Source organism: Saccopteryx bilineata, chromosome 6, assembly GCF_036850765.1.
Source record: "Saccopteryx bilineata isolate mSacBil1 chromosome 6, mSacBil1_pri_phased_curated, whole genome shotgun sequence".
Classification (NCBI taxonomy): domain Eukaryota; kingdom Metazoa; phylum Chordata; class Mammalia; order Chiroptera; family Emballonuridae; genus Saccopteryx; species Saccopteryx bilineata.
The window spans coordinates 197,859,437-197,875,257 of record NC_089495.1 but is presented as its reverse complement, the minus strand read 5'-3'; the positions used below and the strand labels follow the sequence as shown (position 1 = coordinate 197,875,257).

At 51.3% G+C, this 15,821-nt stretch overlaps 1 protein-coding gene and 1 non-coding gene across 8 annotated transcripts in view; both read right to left on the bottom strand.

Annotated features, from left to right (window-relative positions):
• Positions 1-245: 245 nt before the first annotated feature.
• CHD6 (chromodomain helicase DNA binding protein 6) overlaps positions 246-15,821 on the bottom strand; it is a 176,222-nt gene continuing 160,646 nt past the window's right edge. For 6 of the 7 annotated variants that reach the window (XM_066236943.1, XM_066236939.1, XM_066236944.1 and 3 more), the window contains 6 exons: positions 14,128-14,279; positions 13,546-13,752; positions 12,142-12,594; positions 9,945-10,136; positions 8,906-9,025; positions 246-2,698 (listed from right to left, as the gene is read on the bottom strand). In XM_066236943.1, the coding sequence (XP_066093040.1) occupies positions 1,790-2,698; positions 8,906-9,025; positions 9,945-10,136; positions 12,142-12,594; positions 13,546-13,752; positions 14,128-14,279 (2,033 nt within the window). In that variant the 3' untranslated portion in view covers positions 246-1,789. Of the gene's footprint in view, positions 2,699-7,939; positions 8,607-8,905; positions 9,026-9,944; positions 10,137-12,141; positions 12,595-13,545; positions 13,753-14,127; positions 14,280-15,821 lie in introns of those variants that run through there. The other variant, XM_066236946.1, reaches the window with a different exon arrangement.
• Positions 3,050-3,152, bottom strand: LOC136309778 (U6 spliceosomal RNA). Its single transcript, XR_010726420.1, has one exon. It is a non-coding gene; the product is annotated as a U6 spliceosomal RNA (small nuclear RNA).

Below are 15,821 nucleotides of genomic sequence, written 5' to 3'. Positions count from 1 at the left end.
AAACCCTTTCTGCTTCCACTGGAGGCAAAACTGAACAAAATGTTAGTTAAATAGAGAGAGCAGCATTTCTAAGAAATCTGTGGTCAGCATTCTAGACCATCTGTGCTACAAAGTTGTCATTAAATAGAACTTGTTCAATTACTGGATTTTTTCTTCTTGTATGATCAGTTATAGATTTTCTGATTTATAACTCTGATTCACAAAACTGGGACTCGACTTTTTGAAAATACATTTGATTTTTTCCCCCCCGTCACGATTTAACAGACTTCTTTGAGATGCTCATTTTAACATTTACATAATTTATAATCCCAAATGTATAAAAGACAATGACAAAAGCATCATAAATAAATAATGCAAACTGAAATAGTTAAGTCAAACTTTTGGACCTTCTGATAAATTAGCAAAAAAACCGTAACAGAAAAAGTAAAAAATACAGTAAATTGTGACAACAAAAAAGTGAAACAGGTACTAGTAACACTTCCAACATTCCCAACGGTCCTGCACCGCCCTGTGATCCCCGAGGACTGAGCCATGAGCTTGTTTCAAGTCTCAGCGCGTGGACTGTCAGTGACGAGTAAGAGCGCAGAAGGGACAGAACACGCGTGGGAAGGCCAAAGGAAACGGGCTTCCTTCCGTGTGCTGCTCAGGCAGGAAGAGGGGAAAGTCATGTTAATTTGCAACGGTTTTGACTAACCTGATGAGTTGAAATCTGGGTCCAACTGCAGAATGCTATATAAAACCAAACAGAGAAAAAAAATGGAGAACAACAACTTTTCACAGGCCTATTACAAGAGGTGGTATGCACAGGTTTAGACAACCTGGTAACTTGGACAAAAAGACCTAGGCAGGTGTAAAAGTGTTGAGTGACTCCTTTCTCGCAGGCTCCAGAAAGAGCCTGATTCTTGCTGAATGAAAACACAAAATAAAACCCCACTGGGCCCTGGTAGTGGCTGGCGCAATTCTGGAGAATGAGGGAGGTGGAGTGCTTGCCATGTGCTTGCGAACAGCGTGCGGCTCCAGGAGGGTGCGCCCCTCGCCACCCCCACGGCCGCCATTACTCAGGTGTGTAAAGCTTCCTCACACTGAGACGCATCCTTTAGCTTGGGAGACAGAGTGTACACGTTTAAGTCATGCCTAGTCAGTATTTCTTCCTGCTGCAGGTGTCTGAAAAACCATAAAGGGGGTCATTAATTTACTACCGGTAAGGTTTTTGTTTTATAAAGAAAATGAATATATGCATTTTCAACCGTTAGTTATATACTTCTGTCTATACTACTCGTTTAGTAATCATGATAAAATAGGGAGCTATTTTAACTGAACAATGTGCACCAGCACTTCCTTTTCCTGTGCTTTTTGGTTCCCCGTTACATTCTTCCCACTCAGTGCAGCTCACGGAAAAAAGAGCTACTTTGTCTGCTCTTCGGCCCTTCAATGGCAAATCCCTAGACGGCTTTCTGTGCCATTTTTCCTCCTCAAATAAGTGGGAAACTTGGAAGAGAAGGGGGTAGGGCGTGTCACCAAGTACTGTATTAACTACGATTGCTGGAATGAACAACTGGATAACAGAGTGTGAATTCTGTGCCTCCTAGACTAGGTCGACGACACTTATCTAATGAAGTGGCAAGACCCTGACTATTAACATCTGTTACCATAGTTCTCAGACAGGAAATTAGGTAGGTAAATATTACTTATGGAAACACAGGTTCTTATGGAGGTGAAGGGAGGGAAGTAACAAACCTTTATGGGATAAGAAACTTACAAGTCACATCATCTCTTAAATGAAAAAGTTCTAATTGGTGTCACTGTTGGAGTCTTTGAGGCCCCCGTCCCCGGCCTGTGCAGTGTGTTCTCTATTGGAGGGCACAGGGGCCCTGGAATCGGGGCCGTTCTGATCACTGCCTCGCTCCCTGTCCGCCCCGGGAGCAGGCTCCAGGTTAGGGTTCAGGGTCAGGCTGTCCCCTTTTGTTTTCTTCTTCTTCCTCTTCTGGCTCTGGCTCTCCAGCCCTGCCATCTCGGAGTGTCTGGCCTGCTGCATGGCCGGCAGAGCCATGCCCATGCCAGGGGAGAGAAACATGGATGGGTAGATGAGTCCAGGGGACACTCCTGGGATAAGAAACGGGTTAAAAGCCACAGGACTACTTGTAGTTATTGCAGGTTCGGACTGATCAGAATAGGGACTAGGACCAGGCTTGTCTTCAGCTAAAGTATCCGTTTTTACGTCGTGGCTACTTGGCTTGTCTTCTGCAGTCTGGTCGGTCACTGGTGTACCGCCCTTTGTTGTGCTTGACAGAGGCGCTGGCGCAGTCGAAGTGCAGGTGGCTGCCATGGGGGCGTTGAGGAGTCCCCCGACACCAAACATCTGGGGCATGGTGGCCATTCCCGGCAGCATCATGGGCAGCATGTTCAAGGTGCTTTTGACCTCTTCACCTGTGGGCATTGTGGCAAAGCCGGCCGGGAATCCCACCAACCCTGTGAGGGGGATGCCCGGCATGTTTCTCATGTTCTGAAGTCCCACCAGGTCCATCCCTGCAATCAGTCCGTTCATGAACAGTGGCCCCATTCCAGAGGGAGAGTCCGCCACAATGGCGGGAGCTTTCAGGAGCTCACTCCGAGGGCGCCGCCCCCTCCTGCGGGGGCCTGCATCTCGAAGAACAGGCTCCGTCAGGGTGTGATTGAACTTGTTTTCTGGGAGAAACCCCTGGAAAAGGACAAAGAAACACAAGAAGCTGAAGGTTACTGGATAACGGGCGCTCAGCTGGGGGCTCTGCACAGCCATCCCGTCCGGGTTCCACGAGGGCCCCCATACGGCCCCGACCCACACGGGGTCGGACAGTGCTCCTGCCCAACTGCACCTGAGGGTTTCCTCTCTCGAGGCCAGCAGCCTGGCACCATTGGGCAGTGCCCACAGCATGCTCACCGGGGAGAAGCTAGCAGAGGATGGGGAGCTCGAGATCAGCACTAAAGATACCTATGTCTTCGTCAAGATTAAAAAATTTTATTGAGGTATAGTTGATATAACATTACATTAATTTTGGTTGTACAATGTGAAAACCACATGGAACGCTTCACGATGGTGTATGTCATTCCCACGTGGGGGCCCTGCTAATGTTCTCAGAACTGTTCCGATTTTAGTCCACGCTGCCGAGGTGAGCACAGTTGACTCTAGTGGCTGCACCCCCTTGATCAGGTCCCAGCATTCGTCTCAGGACACAGGAAGGTTTTCAATTACGGCCACAAAGCAGAGTAGGTAGGATAGCGTTTTGGAGCAGAAAGACCTGACTTTTCACTCTGACTCTGACCCCCTAGCTGTGGGATTTGAGCCAAGTCATTCAAGGTCAGAATGCTGGTGAGAAAGGACAAGGACACCTGTCTTGTAGGGTTACTGAGAGTGAAGTATCCGATACACTGCCCGACCACAGGAAGCAGTCTCACTGAAGGGAACCCACGGCTGTGTGGGCACCCACTCTCCTCTGGACCACGAGTTCCCAGAGGGCAGTGACTGACACGCCCACACGTCTGAGGATGTGAAAGCACTCTTGAAGATCACTGGGGAAATGCATCGAAACGCAGCAATGCTCTGGTGCCCTGAAGGGAGTGGGTCTACTTCCCCTCTGTTCAGAGGTGTCCTCTCCAGGAGTCCTAGTGGACAGCCCCAGAACTAAGCACTGTGCTCCAATGGACTGAACCGCGACTGTGCCCGGGACTCACAGCTCTGCTCCACACATCCGAATACTTGACCACGACACACCTGGGTGACTGAGCTACAGGGACTCACAAAGCAGGACCTACTGCCCTGACACATCAGTGAGCTGTAGGCGAGGGGGTGGCTGGGGTGGGGGGCACCCCCTGGGTGGGCCTGCTGCAGCCGCATGCGCTCCTTCCAGTGACTGCAGCTCAGGAGCTATGCAGGGGAACGAGGATGCAGCCAGAACCTGCTCTAGAACCTGCTCTGCCGGCTCGCAGAGAATTACAGCAACCACTGACAGGGCAACAAACTCAGGATGTGTTTCAAAAATGGCCGTAGTAGTCCCCATGTAAAGGGAGAATGTTCCCCACAGAAGGGGAGATATTCACCCAGGACTCGTGTCTAAAGCACCTACACCTCCCGGGTGATGCCTATACCCCACACTCCTCACTGCTACCATCAAGCTTACCAAGGTGACACGTCCACAGAATTAAAGGCAACCCATACTTCCGCTGTGAAGCAGTTTCAGTCGGCTCTTTCAGGAGCATGAAGGAGAAGTCCTTCCCCTGTGGGTCCCCAGGCAGTCACCATCTCTTCCTGCGCCACTCTAGGGAAGTGGCTCTGACTGCCTGAGCTTCTCCTTGTGGGTCCTGTCAAAGAGCTGGTCGTCTTCTACAACCTCCTCTTTGATCAAAGAAATGGTAACCCTAAAGGAAAGCAGTTCACTGTGGTCTGTGTGACCCTGCTCTGCCCTCAGGGTGCAGGTCACAGGCTGGAGTGTGGAGGCAGGGTGGGCTCAGGAGGCCCCTGAGCAGGCAGGCGATGGGGGGGCTCACCAGAGGCTTCTCGGGTGCTGGAGGAGCTGAGAAGCTTCCCTAAGGTTGCCTCTGCTGCCTCTCGGGCATTTGTGGAAACGCTGTCCCTTCCTGCAAGCCGGGAATGAGAGGGAGCGGGGACCCGGCAGGAAGTGGCGGAGGCCACCGGCCCACGGCCTCCGTCCCTGTGAGGCTAGGGGCAGGGACCCAGCTGCACTCCTCAGTGGAGTGTATTTGGAGTAAGAAATGCGGAGAGGCCTCACCAAGAGACACGAGATGGACCAGAAAAGCTGTTAGAGGCAGGAGTCCTAGGGAGTGTGGGAAAGAAGTCAGGGAAGCTAACTAAGGACACGAAGCTGCGACCAGCGACCAGGCCTGTCCACAACCTTCCCACGGACACCTCCTTGAACTCTAACCGAGTCGCGCTGGCATTTCCATTTGCTTCACAGCCTCTCTTCTCCCTTAACTGTTACGTCAAACCCTTAGAAGATCCAACAGTTCTTTGCTTAAGGGGCAGCGGTAGAGAGTGTGAGTGATGCTGGTCTGGTTCTCTGCGGGCTGTGAGCACACACCTGCGTGGCTGCTCCAGATCGAGAAGCGGCTGGGACGCACAGGTCCCCACGCGGCAGGACGGGTTCTGCGGGTGCTCGGGCGGAGTAGCGCTAACCGGAGAGCTGTGGGAGGGCTGACGGCGCCCTCAGTGAGCGCAGAGCCGCGTCAGATACTGCGCTAGGGGCTCCGCCTGCATCGCTGCAATTCATCACCACAGCCCATGAGGGGTCAGCACCGCCGGCACAGCCATTCGACAGGGTGTTCACCAATACAGACACATGAGAAATGTGCCACTGAATGTTTCCAAGTCCCCCAAATAATGTTAGTTTTGAAGTCCCACATCTGCTTCCCACAGAATATTAAAGGAAAACCAGGTCATCACAAGCCATGGGCAAAAAGCACGATGACGGAGAAAACTGTGCTCGGAAGCCTCAGTCCAGAGCAGCAGAGGGGAGACTCCAATGCTGCCACAGTTGGTTGCCCTTCTTTCTTACAAATTGAGGGAACTGCCCCTGGGGGTGCCGTGGTCAGGCCCGGGGCCCCAGCGCAGGGCTCCCTGCACACACCGCACCACACTCACCTCCTGCCACCCCCACCCCTTCACCAGCCACTGTGCTTCGCATGGCTGCTTGTCCTAGAGCATGTGGGCAACTGCTTGCTCTGCTTCTGGGGACGCGTGCTCGGAGCACGTCCACCTGGTGCCTGCAGGACTGGCCTGCTGGGGCCAGGCCACAGGCATTTCTCACCACTCCACCTTGAGCCCATCAGGGATCATCGGCTCATGCTGGACGGCAGCACAGTTCCAGGCGCCTGCTGGGCACCGCACCGCAGCCCGGGGTCCTGGCCAGGGTCACCACCGCTGACTGTAACGCTTTCCCAGGCCCTCTTCCAGGCAGCCCGCCCACAGCAGGAGCCAGGGAAAGGGGCCAAGGTGTGTCCTTTTCCTTTATACCCACAAAAGTTCCCTCATAAGCCTCCCATGCTCTCCAGTGGGAAGAGTCTCTGTGGGGAAGAACTCAGACCTCGATGAATAGTGCCTCCATCTTATTTTCAAACAATCTGCCATAGACCAGGCTTTTTTTTTTTTTTTTTTTTTAACATACATGGTTTTGAACCCATCAGCTCACTGAGGACTGGACAGCGCACGTGGACAGCTGCTTCCTGCAGGGCTGTGGCCTCTCTGGCCCTGTCCACTAAGTTCATGTCATACTCCTCAGATACCCGGATGTCCAAAAATGTCCCTTCCCTGCCCTTGTTATGAACCACTGATGCCAGGAGAATGCTGGGCACTTTCAGAACTGAGAACGTGCCCGGGAGGCACAGGCTGGCTGCCGCCCCCTCCACTGGAGAGCCGCAGCAGAAAGGCCCCAGGCGTGATGAGAACAGTCTTCACCCACAGCAAAGCCCGAGGCGTGCTGGCAGAGGAAGTCGGCTCTCACCACTTCCTGTGGGCGGGAGTCGGCCCAGCCACCCAGCTGCTGCTGCCCACCCACCCTAGCAGCTCTGCGACCACACACAGCGGCCAGGCCGGGCTTTGGCAGCACTCCCTCCTGGTAATTACACCCTGGGAGCAGACCTGCTTCCTCTTCCAGGGGAGGCCTGGGGAGAGGGCAAGGGGGACGGGGGGGAGGGGAGGCAGCCCCGGAGCAGCACCGAGGCTGGGCTGCTGCCGCAGAGGACTCCACGGCATGCCAGCCCGAGAGGAACCTCTGTCTGCATTAGCACCTGGCAGCGTTCACTCCAAAGGCTGCGGACACCAATGCGAAGCAACAGCTCCCAGGCAGGGGAGGCATGGCGGTCGCCCAAACCTCCCTCCTCCGCCAGCAGAGGTCAGCAGGCCAGCGACAAACACGGTAAACTGAAACGGACAACCAAATGCAGCACGCGGATCCAGAATTTAAAAACCCCAGAAACAAAAAAAATCCTACAAACAAAACAAAGTAAAACAGAAAACTAGCTCTAAAAATCATTTTTGGGACAAGTGGAAAAATTTGAATATGGACTACATATTAGATATTAATATTCACAGGCGTGATAATGGAAATAGTTACATAGGCAAATGCCCTTAGGAGCTACATGTTGAAGTATTTAACGGTGACGTATCATGTCAAATGGCTCAACAAGAAGCAAACAGAAAAACTACGCACACACATGTGTGTATATAATGTGAAACAAATGCAATTTACACATATAAGATGTATGAAGTATGTACGTGTGCACACACACATTGAACGAGCAACCACTCCATACGGGCCTTCTGAGGGCTGAGGAAGGGAAGGTCTAAGGCTGTGAGCCTGTTTCTAGAAGGGGTAGGGGGTGTCTGGGAGTGCTCCTGTCCCAGAGAGGCCGTGGGAGACACGGTGACGTGGCTGAGAACGGCCCTTCTGGAGCGAAGCGGAGCGTGGCTGTCGGGGCGAGCTTGCTCTGCCTGAGGGGAAGGCCGTGCAGCCCCAAGGGCCACAGGTGGACAAGTGCTTCCTGTTCTGGGTCACTGCAGGAAAAGGGCCTCCGAGGCAGGGACTGTGTTTATTTAACGAAGGAGGGAAAGTGCATCGCTGCTAAGAGGCTGGCTTGCAAGAACAGCTTAGAAATGGGTTTTCTGGCAAGGGGTCAGTGTCTGGGAGTTACGAACATTAATTTCCAGAGAACATGAGGGAAACTGTTAGACATGTAGAAAGACACGAGAGGGCCAGGGGGAAACCACATGGTTTCTCTGACAAGTCTCTAACCAAGGGCTCCGAGCTACAACTGAGCGAGAGGTGGAGGTCTCCATGGGATGGTGCCGTGTGCTGAGACGGCCCAGGGTAGGCCGAGGGGACCCAGCTGGGGAGGAGCTGAGGCGGAGCTGCTCACACAGCACAAGCTGGTCTAATAGGGACGGGGTGGGGGGAGCCTTTACCGAGGATAAAGCAAGAGTTAGAAAAAGGGCTGCTTTTCCCATGTGACCAACTTTCTCATACAGGGTGGGGCAGCGGCAGTTACACTCACAGAGCTCTGAGAAAGAGGAGGGGTCACCCACCTGGTGACAGAACCAGTAACAAGCTCCTGGAGAACCAACCCGAGGAGGAGGAAGTGACTAGGGTGGGTGGTCCCCTGCAGCTAAAACAAGGAGCTCACACCCAGACCATGTCACCGCGGGAAGGCGTGGCCGGCCGGCTAAGGAGCAGGCATTGAGAAAGCCTGCGACTTCAGGGACAACCGGGAAGAGCAGACCCCCCGAGGACCTTCAGGAGCCCCCTCCCCCTTGGGCAGAGTGCACATTTAGGAAGTTAAAATCACATTTAGGTATAATTCACTCAAGCTCTACGCATTCTGAGGTTGAAATGATATTGCCGCCCTCTAGAGGTTATGAAATTTCTACTCCAAATTTGTACTCATCTGTAAACTATAATTAACTCATATTTGTTATACTAGAAGTATTCTGCAGATGTCTTTGAAGTCTCTTCCAGACTTATGATTCTATAATAGGAAGAGGGCCACGCGTGGAGCCAGCTGTTTCTCACTGCCAGTCAGGGCAGAGGAGGAGGAAATGTCTCAAATGGCAGCCAGGAAAGCTTAGATTAGAAAAGAAAATGTCCAATAATTAAGTTTGTTAAACAGACTGCTGATGAGTTAAGGTATCTTTTCCCTGATCTCTACAAATAGGAGGAAAATATCAAGCTCTGGTGATGGGTTAAGTACAAAAGTAAACCCAAAGTTGTGTGGGTCAAGGTTGAAAACAAATGCCCACAGCACCACTTGTAACTACCTGCACACATGTCCTCTGGGCATCGTCTGGGAAACCCACTTCCCAGGGGCCTCCTCTGCCTGTCAGCAAGGCCGGGTTCTACAGGGGCACGGCCCTTTTCCTTACCCTCAGTCCTGGCTCCTTGGGGACAGCAGGAACCCTCTCTTCCCCACTCAGGGAGCTGACATCTAATTTTCCAGGTTCCTTACACCGTGGCCTCCGCTGCTTTGGTTTGTCTGAAAAATTCTAGGAGACAAATGGAAATCAACATTACAAAACATTCTGTCACAGAGTCTCCTGATGGGGGTGGTGCTTGCCGACTGGTTCTGCTCTTTCCTCATTAATGGCCCCCTGCAAAGGACCCAGCGGGGTTATGTGGAGAAAGCCACCTGGCTGTCACCGAGGCTCTCTTCTCGAAGTGACAGCCAGTTGGAGGACAGGCCGTGCGGGCCTCCTGGCCACCAGACTGGAACCCCGGGGCCGTCCAGGAACTGCTCAGTCCCAGCCCTTTCCTCCTCGTCACTCAGTGATTCTCTCTCCCCTGCTAACCGACCCGCAGGCTGTCTGTCCTTGGGGGGGGGGTCTCAGAGTGCATTCCCTTCCTTTTCTCGTGAGCTCCCTACCACCGTTTCTTATTAGGTAGAGGCACCCAAGTCCAAGATGGTGGGGCGTAGATGGGCAGATAAGGAAAGAAAAGCCAAGACAAGACATCTGTGCTCAGCAGCCCTCTCCTCCAGGTTTCTGATCTTGAAGGCTTTTGGGCAAAGGCAGTAAGAGGACGTGAGGAAAACTCACAAAGCAGTCACTGTGTGAGAATGACACGCCTCCTGAAAAGTGATCAGGTATTAACTTGAACACACAGGGACATCTTCATGAAGCAGCAGAGGACAGATTTCTGTGAGCCTATGCTGGACACTGGGTGGTAATTCTAGGGGCAAGAGGGCTGAGCTTAGGCTCCTTCTGTCTTCATTAGACTATAATGCCTACTTCCTGGTGCAGTGTATCTGACATGGTTTTATATATTTTTTTTTACTCTAGAAGAAATGGATGTTCTCAGTTGACAGAGATTTCTCCCAAACGCCCTGGTCTCCCCAGCATACTCCGTATCAAACCCGAGTCAGCAGGAAGAACACAGCAAGCTCGGGCAGTCCCGAAGCATACTTACTGCTCCAAAGCCGGGGACGTCCAAGGAGTAGTCGGCCTGCTGCCTCAGCCAGTCGAGCAGGCTCTTGCTGGGAATGACCTTCTCAGCCTGGCTGCCGGCTGGTGGGGCCGGTTCAGGGGCCGGGCTGGCAGGCACAGGCCTGTCAGGGTGTGAGGTGCTCAGGGGGGCCTGCCCTGGGTCCTCATGGACTTCCTGGATGAAGGGAAAGCAAGTACGCCCAGTTAATCGTGACAGAATAAAACCTAGTTTCTAAAAGGAAAGCGCGTAAGGTGTTCTTTGAATCTTTCCACCTGAATATGACCCTGCAGGGTGCTTGAGGAAGAACCGCGCCCACACTACTGACCCACACAGAAGCCCTGCATGTGGGGTGTTCCTCCACCTGAAGATGACCCTGCAGGGTGCTTGAGGAAGAACCGCGCCCACACTGCTGACCCACACAGAAGCCCTGCATGTGGGGTGTTCCTCCACCTGAAGATGACCCTGCAGGGTGCTTGAGGAAGAACCGCGCCCACACTGCTGACCCACACAGAAGCCCTGCATGTGGGGTGTTCCTCCACCTGAAGATGACCCTGCAGGGTGCTTGAGGAAGAACCGCGCCCACACTACTGACCCACACAGAAGCCCTGCATGTGGGGTGTTCCTCCACCTGAAGATGACCCTGCAGGGTGCTTGAGGAAGAACCGCGCCCACACTACTGACCCACACAGAAGCCCTGCATGTGGGGTGTTCCTCCACCTGAAGATGACCCTGCAGGGTGCTTGAGGAAGAACCGCGCCCACACTGCTGACCCACACAGAAGCCCTGCATGTGGGGTGTTCCTCCACCTGAAGATGACCCTGCAGGGTGCTTGAGGAAGAACCGCGCCCACACTGCTGACCCACACAGAAGCCCTGCATGTGGGGTGTTCCTCCACCTGAAGATGCTGCTCCCTTTCCTGTCCACTTGGTAAACGCTGGTCATGTCTACAGTCCGGTCTACTAATAAAGTATACGGTCAATGCTACATAAATGGTTGCTTCATTAATTTAAAAACATTTTGAAGGGAAACATTTTAGCAGTCATGCCAATGGAATTCTACCATTATCACAGAGAAACCAGGGCTTTGCACCTCTAAGAAACTAGACAACTGCTGAAAAGCTTGTAGGATTGGGCGGGGAAATAACCTGCCGCTTCAGCTTCCCAAATTATACAGAGAGTCTAAGTAAAAGACGCACCCCAAACACTATAGCTTAGTAACAAAGCTCCCAAGAACTAAGTCCCTGGTTTGGCTCCCTGATATGCTCCTTACTACAATAGCTGGATAATCTTAGGCAAATTAGTTTATACACACAGGCCTCAGTTTTCTCATCTATAAAATGGAAATAACAACACCTTCAGAGAGCTGTTGTGAGGATCACACAGAACAATCATGGAAAGCCCTGGACACAGTGCCTGCACATAATAAGTACTCCACAAATACCGGTGATTATATTCCTTTTAAAATAAGAAAACATGAACCGTGATTCGTGTTAGAGCTCAAAAATCAATAAATGGAATAAGAAGCAATTAATGAACAACTAAAGTTCCACAATTATGAGTTGATGCTTCTGATCTTTCTCCCTTCCTGTCTGCCTCCCTCTCAAACAAACAAATAAATAAATGGGAAAAACCAAAGTAGAAGTCAGTGGTCTTCAAAACATTAAACAAAGTCTACAGCAATCTCCCCTGACTGCTCGATCTTCTTTGAGTTCAGAATGCATTAGTGTGGTCTTGGTGAGTCCGCACAGTGACTCTCTGTGGGAGATGCTGCAGTCTCCACTTTACAGAGAAGCAAAGTGCGGCTGGGTGACGTGCTTCACGTCGCCCGAAAGTCCGGTAGTGGAGCCAGGACCAACACGCAGGAAGCCCTGACTGCGACCCCTCTCCGGTCCTGGCTCCTGCCAGCCCGCTAGCCTGGAGCCGCCCCCCCCCCCCCCACTCAACACCGCTGCTTCGCTTTGCCCATTCAACCACCCGTGGCTCTTCCGAAATACCGAAGGATCTGAGTTCTTTCTATTTGAAATGGCAAAACCATTTCTCCAGGTTGCCTGCAGATTAAGGGCCCTTAATGAACTAGGAAGAAGTGCCACAAACCATAAAAAGATTTTGTCTGAGAAAGAAGGGTCTATTGCTCAGTATAGAAAGGGCAATGTTTTTGTTTAACAGCCTCGCATACCCACCAAGATTCCTGCCTGAAGTGTCTGCTCCTTCAAAAAGATGAGGTCCGTCCCTTCCTCCACGTGTTTCCGTCTCCCTCTCCGCCTTCTTGTGGCAGCGTCGTCTCTTCTGAGGCTCCCATTGACGATCTGACCGGTCACTGGGTGGATCAGGCCAGCTTGCAGGATCCCAGACAAGTCCATGCCAAGGGCTCCTTGAAGTGAGCTGATAGCTCCAATCTTAGGGGTGCTGGTACTCACTGGGAAAGGGGGTGTGGCTCCTGGGGACCCATCAGATGTGCAGGAGAGGTCTATTGCTGATTCCCCATGCCAGCCATTAAGGACAACACGGGGGTGACCGTGGGTGGCAGAGAACTGCTCCATGCTCCGAGCTTTTGCATCTCTCTCCACCTCAAACTCAAACGGACGTCTGTGCTTTTGCTCATCCTTTGTGAACACTGGGGCCAAGAAGCTGTCCTGTGAACACACACGTGGCAAAAGAGGTGTGAATGCCTGCCTCTTCCGTGGCCAAACGCCAATTGTTTCTCCAGGCCCCATATCTTTGGGCCCAGTATAATTTCTAACCATCTTCTCAGAAGTTCTTCTAACTTCAGCCTTCTCAAACTTTAGTGCCAAAGCACTGGACAGCTTGTTAAAGTGCAGATTCTACTTTAGTGGGCCTAAGAGTCTGCATTTTAACAGGTTTCCAGATGCTACTACAGCTGCTACTCCATGGACTACACTTGAGTTGCAAGACTATAATTTAGGGGATCTCAACTTCAGCTGTATATCAGAACCAACTGGGATGTTAAAAAAAAAATTCAGTCCTCGGTCCACAACCCAGATCAGTTAGACCGGAATCAGCAGCTTTTCAAGGCCCCAGTGAACTCCAACGTGGAGTCAAGAGCGAGGGCCAATGTGCTTGTTAGTGTATCTCAAATTAATCCTGACTTTGAGTTTACAAAAGTCATTACCCTTCTTTGATTTGCCTACTTTCTATCAGCTGCCACCCTTCTCTTGGCCCTTCAAATGTTGAACACCAAATCCATCCATTCACGACTCCCTTCCCTACGGGCCTGCCGATCTCCACACCTTTCTTTGTATCCACTCGGCCACCAACCTTGTCTAGAGCCTCAAGCGCTCTTCAGATGCCAGCGTCCTGACCCTCCTCTCCCACGCGCCTGCTCCACTCAGCGAGCTGCAGGACCCTCTTTCACTACACATTTCCCTGCTCTAAAACTTCTCACAGCTCTTCGCTGCCTACAGGCAGACTTCCAAATTCCTCAATTAACACTAATGGTTCTACCAAAAAAAAAAAATTTCTATCCATTCAGTAGATTATTTGTTGAATGAATGCCACAATTGAGAAGTGCCAATTGTCCCCGATTCTGCATACCAAGGTCGACACCTTGGTAAGCGCACCCTCACCTTCTGGATCGGGGCCCCCAGAGCCGCACCGGGGCTGAAGCTGTGTTCTGACGCCTCCGGCTCCGACAGGCTGCTCCGAGAGCCCGCGCTGCTGGTCAGCACAGCGGTGGGCAGGGCGCTCGAGGGCTCGTACTGCTGGCTGGAGGGCCACTTCCCATTTAACACCACGTGGCAGATATTATCTAGGCGGTTGATGATCACTCGATCCTGTAAAAAAAAAAAAAAAAAAAAAAAGGACAAAATTTCTGAGGAATACATATTCACAAAGTCCCTTGAGATCAAAATTTCTAACCAGAATGAGCTAATTAAAAAAGAGCACTCACTTTATAAGCCTTAAAATAAATGTCACAGTCAGGACAATAAAAACGAAAGCCATCGTGCTATAAATATAAGATGATTAGACACTTTTGTCTTGTGATTTAATCAATCAACTGTGTACACCTTTGCTGTTCAAATGTTACCATACTAACGCTTTTAAAGACAGTAAACATCTTTTTGAACCTGTTACTCAGAAATACTCTGAAAGGAAAGATCAAGGATTCAAAAGCACAGGATTTTCGATGCGTGCCGGCCGGGAGGTACCTTGGGCCACTCCGAGAAGGAGTAGAGGGTCTTCTCCTGCAGCAGCTGCGCGATGGTGGGCGCCCGTGCTTCCTGCAGGTCGTCCCCGGTGTCCCCCGTGATGCCCGACGTCGAACTCTTGCTCTCCTCTTCTGAGTATTTCCCTGGATAGTCTGGGAAAAAAAGGTTAAAAAATTAATTAGATACTTGGGAGATAGAAGTGATAGAAAGATCAGGGCTTTTTTTTTTTTTAATAAGCCCAGTCTGTGCTAATTTATTTTAAAGTGAGTATTAATTAACATGCCTTCCGTCTCCAGAAGAAGCATGTCAGCTAAACCACACAGGCAGGTGCCGCCCTAGGGCTCCCTGCAGAAATCACCTGACAGTTGCTTCCACATCCCAACAAAAACAAGAAAATCAAAGAGAAGGGATGTTCTGTATATCCAAAAGTGAGGAGAGAGAGCGCCACAGAGACCGTCCCACATGGTGCAGTGAATGAGAGGAACTCAACATTATAATACGTTGATGCATTTGAAGGCACAGTCCAGGAAGTGCAGAGCAAGAGGCTGACATTAATGAAAGGGGTAAAAAGTCATGAAACTTAACGGTGAATCAGACCTGATTCATGTAAAAAATGATGCAAAGAAACCTAGAATATTTAAATAATTTCACAGGTAGAATGAAATGGAAACGCAACTCATTCTTCCAAGCTCCGGTGGATCCTTAAAGATCCGCTTATCAGATATGACCAGGAGTGACCAGCGGGGAACAAAATGCCCAGGGGAGGAAAAGTTGTGAACATCTTTTCTTGGTGAAATGATGAGGAATGTCTATCCTCTGACAGGTAGAGACTTCACTTTTTAAAAAATTTTACTTTTCAGTTGCAGTTTACATTCAGTATTATTCTGTATTGGTGTCAGGTGTACAGCAGAGTGGTTAGATGATCACACAGTTGACATTACACAGTGGTCCCCAGCAGTTCCCGTCCCCACCGGGCACCACACGGATTTCACTTCTGACTGTACTATGAGTCTTATGGGGGGCTGCGGAGAACACTCACCATGAACAGGGCCTTGCTGGGCCAGTGGATTCAAGGACACAAGCGATGTGGCCCTGTCCCACAAGGATCTTAAGAGTTTCGTGGGGAAAGAAAAGAAAATAGCAAATACAAAGACCCCCAGCAATAACAGGTAACGACAGTTCTGGACCGCGGTGAGTGCTGCGAAGGGAAAGAAACAAGGTCCCGTGGCAGATACGAGGGAAACCTACTGGGAGGGAAGGCTGGGAGGGGGCGCCTCTCAAAGGACAGAACCCCAAGAAGATGAGGAGGCAATGGGGAAGGGTGCTCTGGACATACTGAGGAACTCAGACATCCAGGAGAAGGAGCAAAGATGAGGCGGGAGGGGCAGAATCCTCTAGATCAGTGGTTTTCAACCGCTGGCCCAACAGGAGTTGCGTGTCAGTCAGAGAAGCGGAGACTGAAAAACACTGCTCTAGGTCACGAAAGAAAAGGTACCATTTATTCTAGATCCTGATGGGAGCACCACTGAAAAGCTTTAAGCAGGAGTTGAATTTAAGTTTCAGGAAAAGCAAAAGGATGCATGAGAGAACCCTGGAAAAGGCACCAGGAACTCTGGGGGCTGGCCCCAACAGCCGGCCGACCACCGCTCCTCCAACTGTAGACTTCCGGGTTCAGCCGCAGGGCTCACCCCCCC